The sequence below is a fragment of the Hippoglossus hippoglossus genome, chromosome 3, assembly GCF_009819705.1.
Source record: "Hippoglossus hippoglossus isolate fHipHip1 chromosome 3, fHipHip1.pri, whole genome shotgun sequence".
In the NCBI taxonomy this organism is placed as follows: Eukaryota; Metazoa; Chordata; class Actinopteri; order Pleuronectiformes; family Pleuronectidae; genus Hippoglossus; species Hippoglossus hippoglossus.
Genome location: NC_047153.1, coordinates 21,730,904 through 21,756,149, shown reverse-complemented (window position 1 = coordinate 21,756,149; position 25,246 = coordinate 21,730,904). Strand labels below are relative to the sequence as shown.

General features: G+C 42.5%; 1 protein-coding gene across 1 annotated transcript in view; it reads right to left on the bottom strand.

Moving 5' to 3' along the window:
• Positions 1-4,858: 4,858 nt before the first annotated feature.
• Positions 4,859-25,246, bottom strand: part of hcn4 (hyperpolarization activated cyclic nucleotide-gated potassium channel 4) — a 73,856-nt gene continuing 53,468 nt past the window's right edge. Inside the window, exons 5-8 of the mRNA XM_034581344.1 lie at positions 20,924-21,070; positions 20,351-20,591; positions 10,421-10,585; positions 4,859-8,629 (exon numbers count right to left, since the gene is read on the bottom strand). Of these exons, the coding sequence (XP_034437235.1) occupies positions 6,399-8,629; positions 10,421-10,585; positions 20,351-20,591; positions 20,924-21,070 (2,784 nt within the window). The 3' untranslated portion in view covers positions 4,859-6,398. The remainder of the gene's footprint in view (positions 8,630-10,420; positions 10,586-20,350; positions 20,592-20,923; positions 21,071-25,246) is intronic.

Below are 25,246 nucleotides of genomic sequence, written 5' to 3'. Positions count from 1 at the left end.
GCTTTATGTGATGCACACAACAGAGAGAGAACAAACACTTCAGGTATATGTTCCTTATAATTTATTCTATACCGTTTTATTTCATCCAGTATGTGTGCTTTTCGACAATGCAGTTTTTGCCTCCCTCCTCTCACCACCACACAAACTATCAGCCATGGCTACTGTGTGTGTGTGTGTGTCTGTTTGTGTGTGGCTGTCCTGTGGGTCAGCACAATGTCCCGTAGGTATACGTCCAGTCACACCATACCTGTACAGTTCCCTTATTGCTTTTTTCCCCATAGATCCCATGTTAAATGCAGAAAAAATAGATATCCATTGATCGATAGCAAACCGGTCAAAATATGGTCCTCCCCAAAAGGATGCGTGTCCTTGTAAGAAGTGTCGAACCAGTCGCAGCGTTCATGAAACAAAAAGAGGTTGAGCCTTCACGTACAAAGTCTTGGTCTTGGATGTCCCACTCCTGCGCCGCACCAACGTAGACAGAATATACAATGAAAATGACATGTTTCATTACAAATCATGGACATGAATTCTATACACACAATTTAGTGAACATTGCTTAGTATTTATCTGATATGGTGATGACATCACTTATTAAGAGTCTAAAATAAATATAGAAATATAAATAGGTCCTATGGAAATATATAAATCTTTATAAGTAATTATCATGTCGACATGTTTCCCGACCTCAGATTAGGTGGGATTACAGCACATACTTCAACAAATGAAAGACAACTTTAATAAATAGGATTTTTTTTAAGTAAACCCTCATCTCTCCAAATAAAACATTAAATGAATGTGCAATAAAGGATTGACCCATCAGCTGCAATCAATAGAGAAACAACTACACCTTTTTTTTTTTCAGATACAAGTCGGAGCATTTCATATGTATATTTGTTAGATTACTGAACATCTGTATGAACATGTTGTAACGTAGCACGATTGAGTGACTCTGTATTGACAGCTACAAACAGACACCTGCCTGTGAGCCGCACAGCGCCCTCAACCTAAATGATCTCTGGGCGACACAGTGCACGCACCCCACTGTCGCATAGTGTCCTCAATCTGGGTCACATCCAGGTTACACTGGCCAGCAGCCCACTTTGTGGTCAAAGTGACAGTGTCATGTTATTCCATCCAGGAGCAGCAAGCAAAGGTCAGTGGTATTAGACACTATGATAAGCAGAACCTTTCGCCACATATAGCAATCTTTACATCGCATCCAGTCACTGTGAGGTAACACCTGATTCCTGTGCTTGTGTACGAAATAAATTGAGTGTTTGTGGGAGGGTATGGGGAGTTTGTGGTCATGAATCGGTAACGAGGGTCTCGGGGGGGACGACACACGTGCCTTAGCCTCCCTTGAGAAATGGCAGGTTCGATTCCGCCGCTGCTGCATCTAATCCTCAATCACAGCAAATGATTTCATTACCGTGCATCGCTGATTCACCGACACATATTCACGGGCGAGCGGGGCGGCACAAAAGGAGAGGGGGGGGGCTGAGATTAGGCTGCGAAATTGGAGGTGCACCAAACAGAATCCGAGAATGCTGTGTTAGAGGAACAACCGCGGAATGGAAATGGTATAGAGGCGCCATGTGGAGCTCCATCAAAGCTCGGTGATGGGAGTGTTGCACTGAAGCAACTTACAAACCTGCTGGCTGCTTCACAACACCCATTTGGACAGAGCCCAAAAAAAACCAGGGCCGGAGCCAGGTATGGCCTCAGGCAGAGAAAACATTAATAACTTCTGTCAGACATCATGACTAATTTGTCTTTTTACCTCAAAATACACAAGTTTCAATTTCTCGACTTTAGACTCAATTAAACCCTAGCAACCATTTCATATAAATGTACGACGTTAAACTGAAACAAATACACAGGATCAAAACACAGACATGTCAGATGCTTCCCCACCGTTTCCTCTGAACTGATTTCAGAGTAGCCTTGCTCGCAGTGTTTGGACAGAATGCTGGCAGCTCCTGTGATCCTTCATCTCTTTTTTCCCCTCGGTTGCTCTGGCAAAGCTGTTTTCTTCCCATGTTATTGTGGGTGACACAGGGAGACGTATAGAAAATAGTTCCCTGTGTTAGCAAGTGAGTCACAGTTGTTTTTTTTCCTTTATTCAGCTCTTTCAAACAACAACAAAGTTTCAAAGTCTCCATATCTAATTCCCAGCTGATTCCTCCAACACCCCCCCCCCCCCCCCCCCCAATAAACAGCCTTATTACGCTACAGATGCTGCAGCAGCAAATAGTTTGGAAGGAAGGAAATGGAAAATCTCTTTGAAGAATAAACATCGCTGACAGGTGAAAGTCTCATGACCCTCAGGATTATGAAACCCTGTTCATTTCAAAGCTGCGTGGTCATCAATCAAAAGCAGTTTTTCCTTATTCAATAAAACTGATAACTTTCCTTGCATAAAAAGTTGATGACAGGAGATTTTGCAGAGATGCTTTCTCACATAAAAGACATATACAGGACCTCACGCAGATTGTGTAACCGACAGATTCCCCCATCCGCCCCTCCCTAAGCCACTTATCTGTGATAATGGACCAGACTAAGTTCAGGCTAACTAATCAATCCCTGTGCCATGCCTATCTCTCCCTAAGCTCCAATCTGTACCTCCCCCTGTCCAACCCTCCTCAGACAGTGCCCAGCCCCAGTCATCCACCCCTGCCAGGCAGAGCAGGAAACACACAAACAATGGTTGCTAGGAAATAGCTTTCCCTCATATCCCTCCAATCAATACTGCAGTGACAAGCATCCTCTAGCACTCAGGAACAATCATAAACAAGAGGAAGACATGCCCCAAGTCCAACCAGGAACAAGTACCCCGCCAGCATGAGTACCCCATGGGGTGGCATGTTTGCCCGCCTACCCCGTGTCTGACTACATCATTCCCTCAGTGCATCGATGTCTTCTCACATCTCCACCTACGTCTCACAGATTGGCTTCAAACTCTGACTCTACACGTCTATATGGTCATATAGTGAGGAGAAAATAGGGGACATTTCCTGATGTGCGAGGCGACGCAGTCTGTCTGCATCAGTTCAGTGCAAGGCTGGCAGGTACAGGAAGACCGAGGTTTAAACGCCTAGGCTGTGCACAGACGATCAGTATTCTCAAGGTACAACACTTTCCTCTTCTCACTTTCCATCACAGAGCCCTGTCCCTCCCGGCCCTCTGGTGGTGGTCTGAAGAGTCCCGGGTTTTCTAACATGAGGCGTGAGGCCAACTTAAAATGTATCTTAGAGCCTTTCCGATGGCAGATTGTTCTAATGCAAAAATTCTCAAACGATAAACCAAATAATCCGAACTCTTCCTCTAACTTTGCCCGTCTAATTCTGTGTCAGCTCTTAAAGGTAAAGTTCAATGAAAATTCACTCATCTATTCACCACTATGCCAATGGAGGGGTGGGTGAAGTATTTGAGTCCACATAACACTTCTGGAGTCTCAGGGGTAAACTTTGTTAGAGCAGAATCCAATACAATTGAAGTCAATGGTGACCTAGACTTCAGGCGTAATAACAAACAATAGAAAAAACACAACATGCCTCCATACTGCTCGTGTGGTGTCATCCGAGTGTTCGCAAGCCCCGACATTCAAATTCTACTTGAAACTAGGTCATTCACTACATGTTTTAAGCCTAAATGTCTCTGATATCTTCCTACTAGACGCCCTTACGGACGTGCTAACGTCCGCTAGCTTAGCCAGTTCCGGTGGACTTTTTGGCTGTAAATGAAAACACGGTGTAAATGACCTGGTTTTGAGTCGGGCTTGCAGACACTTGGATGACACCACACGAGCAGTATAGAGGCATGTTATGATGTATCTGTTTTATTACATCTGAAGTCTAGGTCACCATTGAATTCTGACTCCACGTGCTTATAATTGTTTTAATTAAATTTTATATTCTGTGAAATTCGGGGCTGTTGATGAATTGGGTTTTTTGTTATTTTTTAAATGATCCCGACATCAGATAATGACATTGACATTTGACCTGTTATCTGAAAAATTGTACGCAAATAGCATTAACATTCTAATCATCATCATTACACATCACCAACAGTGTTGCTGAAAACACAATTGGAAATGGATGTAATAAATTATAAATATGTAATGTTCTTAAATAATTATATCCTAAATCTGCCAGACCATGTAGTTATGTACATCTTCAACAAAAAATGAACATAAAATCGCTTATTATAAAATTGGTATATGAGCTACTGGCCAAATAAACTGGCCTGGGTGGTGTGAATGCAACAAGAAAGTGGAAAATCTCTCAGCCATTCATTTGCTTGCTAATAAATCCAGTCAAATATATTTTCACAACATGTGGATTGGTATTGAATGTTTTTTTTTTTTTTTTTTTTTTACAGGAGCAGTCACTGTATGCTCTTGTAATGGTGTGCATGTCTGTAAATGTGCATGCCTGCAGGTGAGTGCCATGTCGTGTGTATTGCTATACCTTATTATAGGGACTTCTGGGAAATGTAATGAGGGGGAGAGCGTGGTCACTGTGCACCTCTGCACGTGACTCCGTGATAGCCTGTTCGGGTCAGGGATTACAGACTTGTCTTGTTAAATTAGGCTGCTGTAGCTGAGTGCTGTGACTGAGTTAGGGACTCAGCTGTCTCCTAGTGGAACCTGGGTCTGTCTCCGTGATGAGCTACAGACAAACATGTGGAGGCATATCACTACTCCTCCTCTCCTTTGGGAGTCAAGTGATACCTTATTCTCCTGTGTGTGCACTTTTCTTGATGGTGTCACCAGAATTTAGATGAATACACATGAAGGGCATTTTCTTGTCTCATCTTTCATGTTTGCTCCTTGTATGTTATGCACAGTATATCAATGCATTGTTACCTGCAGCAACACAAGCGCAACAGAGGTCTGATTTTGAATAATGGGGTTTCTATTAGCATTACAGCAGCGGCACAGTAGTAGTATGCTATGGAGCTTCTACAGTAAAAAGTAGGGGTAAGCGGCAACCTACTGAGTCACATATCCAGATTGGTTTAAAACTGTTTTGTTGGTAGTGGTCCTGTGTCTTGCTAAAGGACACTTTGGCTGCTGATGAAAACGTTGGACCAATGACATTTGAAGTTGTGGTACCATAGTTGCAGTACTGCCTTTTAGCAACCCAAAATGTACATACATTCAACATCTCAGACTCAGTACTACCCTTCAGTGAGGACACATGTCTATGTTGACTTGACCATATACTGTAGCAGTTACAGGACAACATATGATGGACTTTCTTTGACATTGCAGTTTGTGTAGTGTGTTTGCTGAATGACAAAAACTCTATTTTATATTTCAGTTGATTTTGAACTGTCTGAGAGCTACAACAAACCCCATGTGGTCAATGGACGTTATTGAGTGAAAAAGGAAAAAAGAACCTTTTGATGATCTGGGGAAAAGTCTTGCCCCGCATCCGACTGTCCCACTGATTCTCACACTTTTTTTCCCTCACCAACACTCGCATATTAACAGTTGCACAGTCAGGAAGAAAAACAACACATGCTTTCCACACACATTAGTGGCATGAGCTTGGAAGACAATGTGAGCTTGTTAGGACGTAGTTGACAACTCTGCGGAAAGCCAGTTGCTCACATGCTGTTATGTCTGAATATTACGATTGAGGGTATATCACCGAACCCCTCCCGCCCTGCTTCAAAAAACTGTATTATGATAAACTGGTATAAAATAATGATCGATGGGCCAAGAGGAGGTGAATTATTACCCCACAGGAAAAGTCTTTTTGGTTTCCTAACGTCTCTTCTCCATCTCCCATAAGATTTTGAAACGTTTACACAGAGGATAAATAAGTACAATCTAATAGATACATTTAAGGATCAACAATATGTGACCCTAAATGAGATGGTACAAGAGTCAGCCTGTCTCGAAGCATGTTGTTTTATCTAAAAATGTAGATCATTTTTTGAAACACACAAAAAGCCTTTACACATGCAGGTATTAGTGCATAGGTTCCTGCAGAAAAAAAGAGTACTATTGTGTAGTCCATTGAATTATCTTCCCAAACATCAAAAGATGAATTTGGCATAGTTAAAGAAATAAAGAAAATTACTGTCCTTTAAATGGAGATTATTTTTCACACCCTCCTAGTCCCTTGATTAACTTATCATTTAAATATATCTCTATCTATATACATTGTGTATAAATAAAAAACAAAATAAAGCATAAAACAAATAACTATTCTAGAGCTCCAAGTTACCCAGTAAAGTATCTTTCAAATCACAGTAAATTCAAGATCTTGGTAAAATGAGAGGTGGAACACAGTGAAGTCTAAAGACACAAAGAAAAGAGAGCCACACATGGAGGGTTTGCATGTGATCTAGTTTTGAGGAGCACAGGAGGGTGTGATCAATCCTCACAAATTGGAAGGGAGTTTAGAGCGGACAGTTTGAGGTTCTAGATCCGATGAGTAGGTGGATGAGCCCCTCCGTAGAAGCAAAGCCGAGGAGGTCTCCGGGGACTGAGTCTGGTGAGGGTGCCCTGGAGACATCTGGATTGGAGGAGTCATGTGTCCTAGCACTGAGCTACAGGGTTTGGGCATAAGAGTGGGTGAGGAAAAGGGTGAGGGGTAATATCCAGTTTCCACCGAGGAGTGAGGAGATTGGTGGCCGAAGGCCTGGGCAACCTCCTGGGGCAGAGATGGGTGTAAGCTGGATAAAAGCTTTAGGTCCTCAGAAAAGCGACCCAGTGGAGAATCTCTCCCTGTTGTTTGTGGCTGACTGGGATGCTGTGAAGGGACAGATGACTGAGGCATCAGCAGCGAACTGTGGGATCCTGTGGTACTGGAGGGGTCACTGTAGTGGAAAGTCCTGCCAGCCACTGGGCTTTGAATAGTAGGGCTGGGCGCCACTGGGGTAAGGCAGGGGGAGGCGTTTGCTGAACCATACTGGGCCAGTGAGGCCAGGGCAGACCTCTCTAGGGATATCTGGTGTGGAAGAAAGCCAGACTGGAGGCCTGAAATGCTAAAATGGCTGAGGGAAGATGGGGAGCCCTCAGCAGGCTGCAGGCTGGGCTGTCCTCTGCTGGAGGATGGGGAGCCTTGTGTAGGGGAATGGAAGAGGTTTAAGCCACTGGTAGTCCTGCCTCCCCCAGCAAACTGCTGCAGCGGAGCCACCTGAGGGGGCTTTGGAGGTGGCTGGCTATGGAGAAGCTGCCCAGGCATAGGGCTGGATGAGCCAGTAGATATAGGACTCTGACAACGGGAGGAACCAATATGTCCAGCTGTAATTCCAACAGAAGCCACTCCTCCAGGACTAGCTATAGCCCCTCCAATATGACCCCCTACTGCCCCTCCTGCTGCTCTGCCAATATATCCTCCAATTACCCCTCCCCCTGTCGCACTCAACCCTCCTCCTGTATGGCTAGTTGATGTAGTTGCTGATCCACTGGAAGCCTTTCCTAACGATCCACCAGGATTCCCTACCATTCCTATCGATCCACTAGAGGTTCCCCCAAATGATCCTCCAGTGGACGTCACTACAAATAATTCTCCAGTGGCCCCTGCTACTGATCCTCTAGATACCCCTCCCATTGATCTCCTGGCTGCATCTCCTATTGGCCCACAAGTAATGCCCCCCATTGACCCACCTGATGCTCCACCTGCTAACCTGCCATAAGCAGCACCCACTGACCCATCAGAGATCCCTCCCAATGATTCCCCTGAGATCCCTCCTACTGACCCACCAGTAGCTCCTCCCAAACCAAAGTGCCCTTCAAGAGTAGCTTCTGTTGTTCCAGTTACAAATTCCTCTCCAGCCCAAGGAGGGTCTCCCCCAGTGGCATCTTCCACAGAACCTCCTACCACTCCACCTGTAGACCATCCTGTGGCACCACCACAGGCTCCAACTGCCCCTCCACTTATTCCTGACCCTGTGCTTCCACCTGTAGATCCCTGGTGGAAGAGGTTTGAAAGAGGTGGAGTGCTGGAGCGAAAGGGCTGTTGATGCTGTGGCTGTGGGTGCAGCTGGGCCATACTAGATGAGGGTGATCCAGAGGATGAGTAAGGTCCAAAAGGGAGGGCAGACACCCCTCCTCCACTTGAACAAGATCCACCCCTACTAGGTCCTTGCTGGCCTGTGCTACCTGAAGCCTGTTGGCGAGAGCCAGTTGCCCCTGAAACTGAAGTCATTTGTTGGGCCTGAAAAGAGGCCAACAATGGCATGTCCACCCCAGTGTGCAGTTTAGAGGGTGTGCTAGAGGGGGAGTCCTTAGCAGAGCCAGGTGTTGTGGATGAAGGAACAAATGCATGGAACTTCTTGAATCGACTGGGAGGGTCCTTTAGGGACCCCAGAACAGAAACCGGAGGCCTGAAGAGTGTTGGCGGGAGGTGGGAATGGTGTGTCAGTGCAATGGCTACTGAGGCGGTGGCAGCTGCTGCTTGGAGAGGGGCCTGGATGAGGGGGGCCCAGATGACAGGAGTTGGCGAGGGAGGCGTCTGGGGTGGGGCGTTCTGCATGAGGTGGGCACAGTGCGCCATGTCCCTATCGTGCTGCACAATCTGCTGGATGATCTCATTCTCCTGGTAGTTGAGTACACCAGAGCTGAGGTCGTGTTGAACCTTATGCTGCAGGATGGAATTTTTCTTGCCTTCAAAAGCACACAGAGACAAAAACAGACACAAAGTGACAGGTTAGATAAAAGACAGATAAAAAGAGCAGGAGCATAAATCTCCTTGGCAGTTAGAACCAGGTTGACATATTGGTGTACTCGAATAAGCACCCTATTTTCCAGAAACCCTTTCTAATAGAGCATCCTCACACACAAAGATAGAAAATAAAGAAAATAAATATATATGAAAATCACAAGTGGGAAAAGGGAGGAAAATATTTTTCAGAAAGAGACAGAGGGATGGAGCAGAATGGCAAAGACAAAGCATGAAAGAGCACAGAATAAGAGAAACAACAAAAGATAGGCGGGGGATACAGTAACTACCCTGAGACAGACGTTCAGAATGCCTGACAGCCTAAGGTGTAGGCAATGTTTGTTTAAATAGCTGTTACTGTGATTCCCTCGGTAACAGAGACAAAACATAAAGCAAACATTGTACCACAAGGTGCAGGTTCAGCCTGGGATAGAGCGTAAGCGGAGGAAATATAACAAGTCGGCATATATCTATTGATGTCATATTTTCTCTTCTGTTGTTGGTTGTTAATCTCAAAAGGGAAACATAAAAGAAAAAAATAATCCAGGATCAACCTGAAACCATATTGCTATAAAATGCAAAAGTTTCCTTGGAATAATCCATCATCAGGATACAGTTTCTTTTCACAATTTTAAGAAATGTTTGCCCCTAATATCTTGTACTCCTTCATTTCCATTATTGAGGCACATGCACATGAAAACCAAGTCCTCATGGTCAAAGAGACAGGTTGGAGTTACATCATTATAACAGTCATACTAACTGCTAACAAACCTTCCAGAGAAATGTGTCCAACTTCGACCACAAAGTCCATTAGTCATTGTTGAATGGCCACATGAGCAGTGATGGGGTTAATTCACATGACTGCCATTTTCAATTTAGGCCACGAAACCTGAAGATATTGTAAATGCAATTAGACCCGGATCAATCTCCCCATTTTCTCTTATGACTCGTGGCAGATTAGCAGAAGCATTGCTGTGAGCTATTGTACCTACTGTACATTGAGCTTGACCTCTGCACCACCTGACCCTTTATCACCTGCATTCCTCCAGTCAGATTGTGCACAGTCCATCAAGACAATAATTAATTTCAGTGCTTTGTGAGTTACTTTATAAAGGGAAGAGGGTTGTACATGAGCATGCTCGGCAGCATGGAAGTACGCAGGAGACCATCTCACAGAAGCACGCCTATCAGCCCACCACATCTTTTCAAAGCAGCCATTTTCGACAAAGAGACTCCCTAAAGCAATTCCTCTATCTTCCATTCTAAACATAGCTGAGGATAAAACAGAGCATGCAGTGATGGCTGAGTGATGATACAGGCGTGCCTTTCATTGTGAATTTTTCATCTGCTGAGCCTGGGAACAGTGATGGATATGGAGAGAAAGTCAATTGTATATGTAGGGAAAGTCACACAGGGATTTCAAAACCACAGGTCTATCAACATATTTATATGAAGATGACTTTGAAAGTAATTTCAGGCGTTGTTTGCTCTACTCATTTCAGAATGCCGAGCTAAACACACCCTCGGAAAAGAAAACAAAGGTACAGTAATTCTATTGGTATTCTCCACTGGTTAAATCTACCCAGCCATATGGTGACTATGTGAAATTAGATTAATAATAAGCGTTTATTAAATGTAAACATAAATTATATTCTTGTATTCTTTATGGTCTTTACAGTTTACAGCATATTAAAGATTTCAATCATACATCATCTTTTTAAAGATCATTTTCTTACCAATACGGTCCAGTCTGTCTAGTGCAACAGTTTCAAAGGCCCTTCTCATCATAGGATACTCCTCCAGCACCTCATTGAAGTTGTCGACAGACAGTGAGTACAGGCGACAGTATGTGTCCGCTCGCACGCTGGCTGTCCTTCTACCCCGCGTCAGCAAACAAATCTCTGCAACAAAACATAGCAAAAAAAAAAAGAAGACAGGGTTACGTCGTGGGGTTAAATCCAGAAGCCCACTTGTATTTGAATTTTAAAAACAATTATACTGGTGATAAAACAATACATTTCTCTGTGACAGACACATGCTCAAACGTCAAGAGATAAAAACAGTCACAAAATGCGCAGGAGTGTTGCAACAGGGTAGACGAACCCCGAGCTGAGTGGTGGTTCATTGTAGGGCCCCTCATAGTCACTTATTCGTACTCACTTAAAATCTCAAACAAATGTAAATGATGTCCTGGCCACATTTCCATCCACATATATGGGGTACTGCTACTGGACCACTACTGCTGTGGTCAACAAAAGATTCTAGCCTGGTACTTAATGACAACACAGTAACATAAGACCCACAATTTCCCCATAGTTAATAATAACACAATTTACCTTTCCCTCTTTCGACATGATCTAAAGTGTATGGTTGTATCTCTTTATTTTTCTTCAGTATGACCCAATAAAAAAGATCTTTCTCAAATAAGTGAAATCTAGAGCAGTTTCATTTTTTAGCATTAAAAACAACAACTTTTCAGTAATCCATCGCAGCAGCACTTAATGCCATTTTCAGAGCTTAGAGGCCTGCCAGCCCTCATGTCTGCACAGGGAAATAATGCTCCATTTAACAAGCTGCACTGTTGTACAGCTCTGTCACAGAGACATGGTGTGTGTGTGGCAGCACGTCGGCTATGCACAAGTATGATGTGTCTATATGAGAGCCAGTGTGAACGTGTGTATGTGTGCGTACACAGATGGATGTAAACGTACTATATATGTGCGTATGCATGCCAGTATTTTATTCATGAGCGCAGTATGGGAGAGGTGATGGTGAAAATATAGGCTAGATCTTCTATATATACACACATTATGTCTAAAGTATATGAATACACTTAGATGGAGGTAATGTATATATATTGTATATGTGTGTATTTATATGGACAGGGGTTAAGTGACAATGACGCATGTATTAACTACTTTGTGTGTTTGTACACATCCCCTAATGTCTTTTCTCTTCAGCTTTCAGCTCATCCTCCACCCTCACTTCCTGTCTTCGCTATCACACTCCTTCTTTCTCAGAAACTATTTCCATCTCTCTCTCTCTCTCTCTCTCTCTCTCTCTCTCTCTCACACACACACACACAGATAATTCACTTTTCTACTTTCAGTCCCTTTAGCATACATCAAATCAAAATTTTGAAGAATCTTTTTATCCAACTTATCTCCAGAAATCTCATGCATGTTTGACCCTCTACCCTCACTGTCTTTCTCTAAATTGCCTTTTAATTCTGTTTTACCCTCCAAGACATTTTCCATCTACTGTAGAAAATGTGGATATTGTGTTTATATTTCACGTGGGCGTCTGCTTTAGGTAGAATTGCACGCAGTGTTTGTATGTTGGCACGATGACAGTGAAGAGTATGATGTCATGAAGTTGGTCATCATCTCCGCTCATCTTCCTTAAAAGCAGAGCTTATATTGAAATAATAACAAAACCTCTACATGAATTTAGTATTGACTGCCAAACTCTTCTGTAAAAAATTCATGCAAAATTTTCCACAATGTCCACATAGAGTACGGAGCATTCACGACACAGTGACTGCATGGCATTAAATTGTATAGTACTTTGTACTCTTCTGGTCAGTGAGTGTGAAATGGTTATGATTGTGCTCAATGGTTTGAAAATTGAGATCGGGTAACAGATAAAGAGTGTATGTATGATGTGACAGGGCAGTGAGGGAGGAATAGGTATGAAGCATAAGAACAACATCATATGTAGTGTGCTCCTGTTTGTGAGTGCATGTGGGTGAGAGAGCGAGAGAGAGCATGGGTGAATGGACAATGCCTGGGTTAACTCAGAAAGCTGTGTGGATGTGAAAGATAAAACACAGTGCTCGCCTGCCTGTGTTTGTATGCACACTGTGTGTTGGCACATGTGTTTGTGTGTGCGCGCTCTTAAGTGTGTGCTGGAGGGGGCAGCCCCGGTTGTAGCTGTGCTGGGGGTCCATTTCCCGCAGCACTGCTCCAGTAATCCCCTCTGGAGAGGAGCATAGCGGCTCTGTATTAAATCCTCTTGTCCCGTGGCTTTCTGGATGAAGCCAATACTGCCAAGATGAGGCGATGAGCTGCAGTGAGCTCTCTGGCCTCATCTAACTGTCTTTGCAGAAAGCAAGTGAAGCCCAGACACTTAGCAGTGCCATCTGAACGACGAGCACAGAAAGAGAAAAAAAAATCCATGGCAGGGTTTGGGTCTGCAACCCGCCTCAAGCTACACAATAAGAGATTAGTGGACATCTCTGAGTGCAGAGGGGCTAAATGCAGGCGGCTGCTCTGAAGATCAACACTGTCCTGAATATCTGGAACTTTAACATCAGTAGTCAAGAAAAATGTGGGTCCAAATAAAGTGTCTTGTTTTTGGTAAAAGTGGATTAAAATAGGGCAGAATTATGTGCAAATGTTTGTTTGATTCTGTACTAAACAAGCTTGTTGAAAAAAGCGCTCACTGATCTGGTTCTCACCCTCTATGTTCTCACCAAGATTTGCTGGCTTCTTCCCTGACCCATACCACATCCTTTATTGTAATGCTTCTAACTAACAAACAAAAAACAAGGATGAAATCATGACCTCTTTAGCAGAGGTAAATATATACAGTAGGCTTCATAAATGTATTTTGGCACAGAAACAGAAAAACTGAAACAACTTAAAACATAAATGGTTTGTATTTATATATTAAATTAAATGTAATAATAAATTACATCTTTTCTAGTCTTGATGACCACTCAAAGCGCTTAAGAATACCGGTTATTGCAATTCACACATGTATTTATCCTTATTTTTTGGGATATTTATTATGTATATAGCCCATATTTATTTGTGTAATACTGGACACTATACTCCAATATTCAAAATATAAAACTGTCATCCTGCTGAGTGAGATGCAAACTTCTGTATACTTCACTGTTCAGTTCAAGACATTTTTTGTGGATGGTTTGAGACTTACATTCAATATATTTGTGAATTCTCTGCTCCCACTGCTTATTCACATCTCCTGTGACTCAGTGAAGCGCTCCCCAAATCCTGCATGAAATCACAGAATGGGCTTTGTTGGTGTAGCTCTGCCTGTATTCTATAAGATGTGGATGTTTTCTCCTCAAACCCAGCAGCCGCTTCTACAATCATTCATTCCTGTGTGGTCCTCAGTGACAAAGAGATGACTCATAAGCAGCCCAAAATTGTGGGCTTTGTTAGCTCAAATTAGCAAAGCATGATACAAGATAACCGGTGTACTGATATCTGGCTGAGAATGAGATGTGTTTTTGTACTTTCCTGTTCTGCTTTGAGTTTATCTGGCTCAGCAACGATATGTGCTCCTACAACTGTGTTTGGAAAGTTAGTGAGGTAGACACAATACTGTCATATTGTCTAAAATGAAAACTCATCTTTATCATAGCCACGATGTGTTTCTCTTTCACATTTAAGTGACAATGCAGTCATTTAATTTGAATAACAACTGTTATTTTAGCTCTGAGGAGGGAAGAGTAAAATGACAGTTTTTTTCTGGTACAGCCTTTATGACCTGGGCTCTTATTAGAAAGACTAGTGCTGTGCCTGTTCTAAACCCGCCTGTTTGGAATGGGCTGTTTTCTTGCCCTGTGTTAATGCTGGTTGCAGTTCTATTTCGGAAACTGAAAAAGTGACCTGCAGTAATTGAGCTGAAGAAATTTAGGACAGACTACAGGACTCAGTGCACAGAACCCTGAAGCTGATGCACAAAGAGCTGTTTACTTGTTTCTTCCATGTTTGGTGAAGCTTGACTCAGTACGAAGAACACTCAACTAGAGATGTTGTTGCTGATGAGTCCTAGCTACTGCCGCTACAGAGCACTGTGGTTATTTAAGGTTTATCAACATTGATTATATCACATGTTCAAATGACACCTAATCAACATACTTCCTAGGGCCCTTGAAAACACATACACCAAGTTGAAGCCGGTAAGATGAACTGTTCTCTTGAAACATACGTTCTACAAACAGACATATTGATCTGGAATTATTTGATAGATGATTCACCCAGAGTCCCTTGCAACAGCTCTCAATTTGTACGCAAGATTTCAGTGTGTATTCTATAGACCAAGCTGAAAGCCTTTCCTTTAAGATTGAATTTAATCAAAAGTGAATATAAAATAAGGGTCCTTAATGTTTATTTCTCTCTGTATAACTTTCCAATGATAGCAACATTAACATTATTGGCTGATTTTATGTATACATGTGCAAATACTGGCCTTTGAAAGTGCATTTAAATAAGTTTAAGTCTGTGTGTGCCTCTGTCTATATGTCACTGAGTGTGTGTGTGTTTGGTTGCCTTTCTCCCTGCTTATGACCGTGCATGGATGTGAATTAATGAGTATGAGCAGGGCTGCCTGGTTTGTGATGAAGTATCTGTGTCCTGCAGCCTGGTCTGGCAAAGCTCACCTGGATTCTGAGTCCTTCTGTCAGCTCCCATCTCCCTCCCTGACACTGCCCACAGCCCACGGAGCGCACACTCTCTAACCTTTGAAGCATCCGCAGTAGGCTGCCTGATTCCCCGTGACATGTCATGATAACTCCCTCCCAGCATTTGCATAGCTACGCAAACACCTTCCGTTAGGCTAGCATGCACAGGCAGGTAGAGGATATCTGGTGTGTTTCAGCACAGCAGCGGACGCTGGGCGCCCGTCATTTCTCATTGTCTTTTTTCACCCTCTGAATAGGTAAGAAGTTAGATGTTTATGTTAGTGAGGGACAAAAACACAGTAAACCAACATTCACGGATCAGAACATGTAGTACGTGCAAATGCAAATTAAGCTCATTTTTAGTTTGAAGTCTTGAATTCAAAAGACTTGCTAACTTATTTTATTTAAAGTTATTGTTGGCATTTCCATTGTTCTATTTATAACACTAGTACGGTCTCCTGTTTACTTGGCCTTTGTTAATGCTGGTTGCAGTTTTCTTTCTGAAACTGTAAAAGTGACCTGCAGCAATTAAGCCAAAGTAGGTTAAGACCTGCTGCAAGACTCAGTCCACAGAACCCTGAAGCTGCTGCACAAAGAGCTGTTCACCTGTTTATTAAAAGCTCAGGGAAGCTGGACACTGAAGACAGAAACCGCAACTAGTTGTTGCTGTTGTCAAGAACGCACCATTGTTGTGAACTTGCTGTTGTCATGATCTACGTCACTTACATAAATGAGTCCCAGCTGACGCAGCTACAGAGCACTCTTCGCCTGTTTGTTAAGATTTAAAATGTCCAAATTTCACCAAATTGGACACTGAGCTTCCTTGGGCCCCTCTCAATACACATGACAAAATTGAAGCCGATAAGATTAATTGTTCCCGAGTTATGCAAGTCACATACAGACCAACAGAGAGACAGACAGAGGTTTCTGGAAATATTCGATTGGTAGATGATGTTTGTGCACCGCTGGTGTTATGGCCCTCAGGATGGCAATGATGGGCTGTTGATAATTCCACTACTTTGTAACCGACTGAAATCTCACCAAAAACTGGTCAAACTGGCACAATATACTGTATGTTTCCCAGAAGAAGAAGATTAATGATCTCACAACTTTATTTGTGGTTTTGGAGAGAAATATCTGAACTATTGGATATACAGCCATGGGATTTTGATGCAGGCATTCAGGTCCCCCTTTGGATTTTTTTTAGTAACTTATCCCTTCTCTTTACATCTAGTTCCATCAAAAGGATGAACATTTTACTTCCAATCAATTTCCAAGCAACTATAATGACTGAATTTAAAACTAATGACATTTTCCATTTGGAAACACACATTGAACACAGTAAACATGAAATCTAGTACACAACAGCATGATAACATTGTTATTATGAGCATGTTGGAATGCATGTTAACATTTAGCTGAACTGACACACGTGAAGCGGAGTGAATGATTTACTCATTCAACCGACTCTTTAATCCAAACCAACTGAGTAAAAAATGAAAAAACCCAGTAATAACAAAAAGATATAAATAAAGTAACTTATATATCAGAAAAAAAGCATGAGCCCCAAGCATCTGATCAGTTATATAAAACACTTCACTCACAACAAGCCCAGCATCTCAGTGTTTTGTGTCATATGACATCGCACAGCATTTTGTCGTTTATCATCCTATCCTAACCAACCTGTCATGTTATATAAGACTCTTATATATATTACCATACCCCCCATTCTGTCACTCAGTCAGCTGCTGTCGTGCCTCCACCTTCAGCTGAAGTTGCTTCAGAATAAGAGGTGTCGGGGTGTTAACTGGGTTAAGGACCACAAGGATTACCTGGGCCTTCACTGCTGCCAGCCTCTCTCACTGACTCACTCAGTCAGGGTGGTCATTTGGCAGCTTGACAGACCTGTCATTTTGAGCTCAGAGGGGAAAAGAGGTAAAAAAAAAAAAAAGTGATAGCGAGCAGAGAGCGGACGAGTATTAGTTCCCTAACCCAGGACTTAACAAGAGTATGGATTTAAAGAGCAACCATTTGCCGGAGAACCAATCAGAGACAGAGTAAAGCCAAAAAGATGACACAGGAGATTGCTGTGCGGTCAAAACATACTCCACCGCCTCCAACTCTCTGGCTGTGTCTCTCTTTCTTTTCACGCCACCCGCTCGCAGGGCTGCAACAAGCCACTCACTCAGAGGCAAAGTGAGCCATCTTAGCGGTGCAATCAAAGGCAGCTTTTGATAAGCACCTCTGACTGGCATGCAGGGCCGCCACTAGGTCACCGAGCTCCACTCCAACCACAAGAGAGCCGCGGTCTGCCACTGGCAACACATCAATTACTGGAGTGGACGCAGGATGAACTATAACAACAATAACCTGTTTAGACTGGGAATGAGAGGGTGGCGGAGATGCAGTTTTTCGATAAGTGTTTCTGTACTGAACTATAAGGAGGCAGGAGGGGGGTGGGAGGGTTGGAGTGGGGATGGAGGGAGGGTGCGTGTTTTCTTTCTGAGCCCAGAGCAGCATCCAGAGAGCGGGCTTGGCAGCGGTCCATGTGTCCCTTGGCGTGAGTACTGAAGTCACATCACATTTCCCCTCGCCACTGGATCGCTGTGTGCCCAGCCGACGCTCCCGTCCAGGACACGTCGAGCTAATCCAGCAGCTAACAAACTGGAGTAGACTGCTAAGTATATAATTGCGTAAATAATTCATGTTGTCTATGAATGAATGAGTATACGGTACATGAGTTTGCCGAGATGTTGATGAGCGCATACGCACGCCATTTGCTGTACTGTAAACCAGAGGCTGCTGACGATGAGCGTGCTTGACAAAAATGAACAACTGGACAGCTTCAGCTCCTTGTTCTCATGCTTACACCGTAACAAGTACGTCCCTCACCCATACAAGGACTCAAACCTGCAGATGTCAGCTTTCCGGCACATTAATAAAATCACAGAAATTTAAAAAATACTAATTACTTTCGACCTTCTGCATGCTGATACTGAAAAGCACACAGAGATGCACATGTGCCACAACCCCCAATGCTGATCCTGCACCAATTAATTTCATGAATGACTAACTCATGTTTGGTAACAAACTCCCAGTGGCTCCAGGCCTATGTCACTGGCCCCCACCCGTACACCCCCAGTGGAGTGCCACTGCCAGAGATAATCACAGGATAATGGAGTCAAAAGCCTTGTGCCTATAATGCACAGGAGGGGAAAATAATTACACATCAAAAGATTATGATTAAAGCAACCAAGCCAGTTTCTGTTCCAAAATCTGTTCTACACTACACGTGTTTACGCATGGAGAAAAAAGGTCAGATGTGGATGCATTCCTGGTTATGTATTGAGATTGTGAAAATTGCATTAGGGGTGTGAAAATTGGTGAAAAGTGAATAAAACAAAAACATGGGTTTGGGGATTGTGTTTGATTAAAAATTGACGAAACCAGTCATGTGGTATGAGGATAAAACAACTAGTGTGTGATAAACAGATTCTAAATAAATGAATGTCAAGGAAAATGTTGATAGACGCTGTATTGCGCAAACAAAATCCTGTATCCACCCCTGATCCAGATCCACCAAAATTGAATTGGTTCATCCCTGACCTATACCCCATCCTTCCACCAAGTTTCATGGTCATCTGCTCACGGACAGGGGTGAAAACATAACCTCATGGCTGTTTGGGTGGAGTTATGGACATCAGGTCATGCTCATTGAGGACATATTTTAGGGATGTCGAGGTTGAACAAATTTATGCTGCTGATCTAAATCCAAAGTTTAGCCAAACAGAGCTTTTTAAATTGCTCTGACTGCATGTGAGTCATTTTGTCTGCAGACGTGTTGGGTTGTGAACTCTCTGTAATCATTATCGCATGGATGTTGTTAATAAATTTTACTTTCAACATGACATTGTGCAACGGTGGCAGTGCTTTTTCACAACTGAATATTCATTTTCACAATCAAATGTGTTTTTGATTATAATTTGATTAAATAACCAAATTCATTGACAGCCCTAGATGGCATTGCCACCTAGAGCACACTCCAGTGTCTTTGAGTGGCAGAACATCAAACTGTCACACAGACATGCAGCACAAACAAGCCTATGAGCTCACTCCAAACTCCGACTGAATCTTGAGCACTGCCTCGCTGAGAAGGGACCTTGGAGGGAACATTTTTGGAGAACGAGGCCCTCGAGCGAGATGGGGTCATGTTGTCAAAAATGTTGACTATTTTTAGCATGTGTGGAGATAGATTGGCTGCCATCTTTTCATTATTTCTGTGGAAACCCCCCTCTGACCCCTCTGGAAGAGAAGGACTTGAGCAGGCAAGGCGTAATTAAACTCTCAGGAAGGTCATGTGCTGTTGAATGCTTTGCTACCATTTCTCTTTACTTCACAGTGTCGTCTAAAATGATACTGGACACACTCATTTCGTTTTGGTGAGTGCAGTATTGCAAAATGTTTCATAAGCTCTGCAGTTGACACATTCTCTGACCCTGATTAAGAATGTAACATGAGTTAAATGAGTTTAGACTTAAACATTCTTATAGTATGTAATTTCACAGCTTTCTGACACATTTGAACACACATTTCTTCATTTCCACTACAGCAAATGCTATGCTCCTAATTTGAGTTTGTCCTACATTTACCAGACAGACCATGATGTGAATTAAGGGAAAAGTCCTGCATAAACCATGAAGCTGAATTTTAAGTGAGGTGACAGAGCTCTGCAGAACATACAACTTCAAGCTCATGACGATATCAGAGCAAGAATAGAATCATCTGAATGCTGTCGCCTCACAAAGTAAAATGTCAGGCCATATCATTACAGAAGAACTCCAGTATTTTTCAATCTGGGCCCAGTGTTTATAACTGTGGGTCTGTTATGTGTAAGAAATGTCATCAACACGCCCACACTGTGAATCCTCAGGAGGATCTCCTTCTGTTTTCTCACATTGGCTAACTCAGACATTTTCCACAGTTTTTTATTTGAAGGCTGGCGGGAGAAACTCCACAGAGAACATTTGTGTTATCACATACAACCCATTCGGTTAAAGTCAGGAGATTATCCAGAGTTAAATGCATGTCTGAAAGCACCTTCACACAGCCACATTATAAACATAGGGCCTAGGTTAAAAAATTACCAGAATTCCCCTTGCCAGATGCAAGCCACACAGGAAGATGTGTGTGTCCTTTGAGTTTGTGTTTGAGATGCAGAGTTAGCTCGTCTTACCTCCGAAGTAGGAGCCGTCAGACAGCTTGGTCTCTTTATTGCCTTTGGTGAGGACACTGACAACCCCGTGTTGGATAAAGTACATCTTCTTGCCGATGGTGCCCTCCCTGATGATGTAATCCCTCGGCTGGAACACCTCGAATTTCAGCTTGGTGAGCATGGAGGTGACAAAGTTGGGGTCGGCGTTGGCAAATAGAGGCATTGATGCCACCAGCTTTCGACAGTTGAAGTTGATGATTTCCTGTGTGAGCATGCAAAGAAAAAAAAAATGAGCAGCAGAAAAGAGCTGGAGCTTTACAAATGACCTGCCATATTTCAGACTAGAGAGATAATGGAGTGACAACATGGAAATTGATTATTTTTTTTTTTTAGCTTCTCTCAGTTTTACTCTTGTTTGGATTTGGCCTCAAACGAAAACCTCTTTTTTTGGATACTCTGTGCATGTGTTAGGGTAAAATGTCAGTGAATGTGAACTGAACTGAGGGGAATGTCAGGAAGCACGCAGGCTTTTGAATGCATCACGGCCACGTGCACAGCAGATACAGACTCAAGACAAGAATACACATATCCCACCTCTCTGAGAGGCTCGTTCAGCTCTCCCAGGATGCTCTCCTCGTCGAACATCTTGCCCTGGTAACGGTGCTCGTAGTAGTCGTGGATTCTCTGCCTCATATCTGCCGGTAGTTTATGGAAGGACATGTACTGCTCCACCTGTTTGTACTGCAGGGACACAGAGACACAAAGCAATGAGGTTACTAACAGGCCGTGGCGCTGTAGCACAAATACCTGGCCACAGAGAACAGCTGGCACTGAGGTGAGACACGCAAGGAAATGGAGATGGGTGCGTGTCTGAAGACCGTTCCACACCTGAAAGTCTGAAGGTTCATGTCTTTGTTACATTGTTTATATTTGATCTGTGATTTTTGGTTTAAAGACTAAACAAAGACTTTTGAATAACCTGCATCCTGTCGTCATCACATATGTGGGCTACGTCTATCTATACTTGACAAAGAATGGTTTGTAGATGGGCGAGCACCTGACTTCAGTGTGTTGTCAGTTCAGCTATTGTATTCGCTAACTTTTTTGGTACAAATAACAATGAAAAGTCTGAAGTTTCGGACCCTTAGACCGAGTTCCGGTATGTGGAAATTAACCAACAGTACTGTCTCTACATGTAGTGTGGACACAACTTCATTTCAAGGAAGAACCAGACAGGATATGCGTGTTGGTATGTTTCCTTGCGAAATTACATTTAATAAGAACGATTGCTCCTATGATAAGTTTGAGAAGAGTTGACATTTATTAAAGCACTTAAATACTTTACATTCATATATGTCTATTATAACACATCAATCACACACCTCCTAGCATGTTTATTTTGAGGCGACGGTAAGTTGAAAAAAGTGCAATACAAAATAAATGTGATAACGAGAGAGCTGTGTGAATGCATGTATCTACGTGTGTGTGTGTGTGTGTGTGTGTGTGTGTGTGTGTATTCATACAGCAGGTTTGACATCATAAATTAAACCAAATAATACTTAAATTGACAAAAATAACCGGATACAGGAAAGGATACAAAATATGCACTTCAGGTGTTTTACAGGATTCCTGAGAATTACTGAGAAATTATCTTAAAAAAATTAGCTGAAATCATTAATATTTGCATAATATAATCGAAAAATATAATATCCATGCTGTGTTCACATGTACGTGTCCTGCTGATAACGCCTATTTATATACGTGGGTATAGAGTTGCAATTAATAACAAAGAAAGCCCTGTGGCTCCTCAAACAACACACAGCTTTTCTTTTACAGTGCAGTGTGTGTTTGCATCCTTCAGTCTTCATGCTGTTTGTTTAAAACAAATGTATCAAAAATGTGTGTCATATGGCCTCTCACTGATTCTACCGCACTGAAAGCAGAGACGCAGATCAAAGCACACGGAGAGCACCTCGGGAATAATAACAGGTAGAATCCTTGACCGCTAGAGTAAGAGAGAAAAAAGGAAAAGAGGAAATTAACCATTCATAGGGCAACGCTGGAGGTGCTCTTTGATCACCATTTCTACGCTGCCAGTGGCCTCACCCCTCAGTGACATGGCTGACCTCAGATGTCTCCTTTGTTATCCGACTCCACTAACCTAGTCACTACAGATCTTGGGGGGGAGTCATCAAAAGGCTGATCTTGTGGAAATATAGCACAGTAAATAAGGACAGCTGCCTCATACGTTGTCCGACTGTTTTCTGTGAGAGCAGGAAGGCTGTCACACTTCCTGTGAATCATGGGACGTGTGTGGAGCTGGACGGAAACACATACCAGAGTTAAAATTTTGTGCTATAAAATATCCAGAGGTGAGGGCTAAGATCACGTCGGGTCAAGGCTCTGTAGGTAACATCATCTACCTTTGCACTGGCCCACACAAACGTCCTTTATGCAGCCCAGACGTTCACCCCCCCATCAGGTGGGTTTTAGTTTGTCTGTGTTTGACCAGAGCTGTTCGAGTCCCTCACAGACTGAGAAAACAGTCTGGAGTCAGAGTGCGTGCTGATGAGGCCGCTACCTTTATTGTGACAGTTAGCTGCACACTTTTGCATGTCTATGCTGGTAATCCCGTTTTTAGTGCATTGTTAGCATCGCAACGACAAAATATTTGCTCCCTAATATCAGTATTGCCATCGGTCCCCCAAAGAAATCCATATTGGACGGGCTGTACTGCAAGAGTATATAATATAAATAACACATGCACATACTGTACATGCCATAATTCAGCAGATAGGGTTAGATTATATTATACTGTATGTCCAACACTGAGAAATGACTCAGTGGTTTATACCTAAAATATGAGTTCAATTCTTAGGAATGTCAAGTGAAGTATTGGACAATTTAAATGCAGGAATAAGATGTGGAAAGCAGCTTTAAGATATCCACTAGGGTGAGAGTTTCAGTTTTTATCCCCCACAATCCTCTTGGCATAAAAGTGAGCATTTACTGATCTGATGATGAAAAAAAAAATCCTTCCACAGACAATAACTGTTGCTCCTCTACTCCAGAAAAACGGCTGCAGACGTCCATTGGCTGCCAAGTGTTTCAGTGAAGATGGTGCATGTGTGTGTGATACCAGGGTGAAGATGACAGATGTAACCCACATTTTGCATCTTATCTAATGTCTTTATGTCTCCTGCATTAGACATGCCAGGGCATTCTATTTCAAAGGCATGGAATTATCATCTCCCTCAGAACGTTTTTTTTTTTTTTTTTTTTAAACGATCATGGAAAAAAAGGAAAGTAATATTGTCATAACATCTAATAGAACCATTTATCCTGAGCTTTATAGCATGTTACGATTTGATTCTCCCAACATGAAAGAGCATTTGTCAAAGGAATAAATGCAAGATCATTTCTTTTATATTGTGATGAGTGCAACTGCACTGCTTACAGTAGATCAGTGTCTCATTGAAGGCATTTCATTTTTACTAATTACTGATGAGTCTCAGAGGAGGGGCTGATTGGGACGGTGCTCTCCTGATGCTGTGATGAGCTGATAACACCCACTGTTACAGGAAATCATCTTATTGTGGCACAGCCACCATCAAACCACCACCAGGAAGATCCCTGCTCTGCTAAATCAAATCACAGTCAGCATTAAGGAGCCTCCCTCACTGCTCTCTAACAACCAGGGGGGTCAGGATGCAGGGGGGGGCTGCTCAATATTTAAGAGAAGCCAAGGAAACCCATGGAATTCTATCTTTCTTTCCTTGGGTTCACTATTTTTGGAAATATATTTCCCTATCTGTAAGGTAATGGCAAGCAGTCAACAAGGTGCTCAGCATGAGTTAGAACATTAACACATTATACCAACCAGCAGCTCTAAAGCTCAGGCAACAGAGCACTCGCCAGGCAATTAGTCGAGTCTGGCAACCTCCAAGTGCCAGCAAGACTCCATGAAGTGACTGTGCCTTGCCAAAAAAATCCTTGCATAAATCCAGCAAAACCTCAACTAGTTGTTTTTACACAACAAGATATAATTTGTTGACTAGAACCTCATCCAAGGCCCAACCTTCCCCTTATGAAACCACATTTAAATTCACGGGATCCAGATTTTTATTTGGATCTGCACAAAATTGCACATAAATATTAGTCCGCTAAACATGTCCGATTTTTTCATCAAGATCCATGAATTATTCTCTGAGAACTAAATTGCTGAAAAAATTCCCTGTTAAAGACATTTGAAAAATGCAATGGGTTCTTCCCTGACTCATACTACATGCTTTCACCAAGTTTGAGGGAAATCTGTTTAGCTGTATTGATATAATCTCCATCACAAACAAACAAACAAACGGACATGGGTGAAAACATAACTTCCCTGGTGGAAGTCATAAGTGAGGTTGTTGGTAAAAGCTTTTGCTAACGTTGGACACAGCCAGACTAGCTGCGTAGCTTGTTGCTGGACTGGAACAACAAGTATCCCAATCAGAAAAACTACCATTGTCATCACAGCAGCCCAATGTGTAATGTTGTGTGTATAGATATAATATAACCCATCCAAAACCACAACATAGTATAAAACTAAATAAATAAGTGGTAATGGTATTCTTTTCTTAGATGGAGTAAGAGGGACATATAAAGTAAAATTCATTTTTTTCTTTATATATATTTGATTCTCGACTTTATTACTTTAAGTTGCAGTAATACTCTGTCATACTTATATAAGTGTATATGTGAAATGAAAGTGTTTGATTAAATCTTGGTTTTGACTTTGCAGTCAATTTTTATGCATAAAATGATGAATATTTGTGATGCACAAACTAGTGACCTGTCAAGGTTAAGAACCTTACATTAACTTACTGTCCTTTAAGTACATTACATTACATTTTTGTGTATGTAGGTTAGCCTATT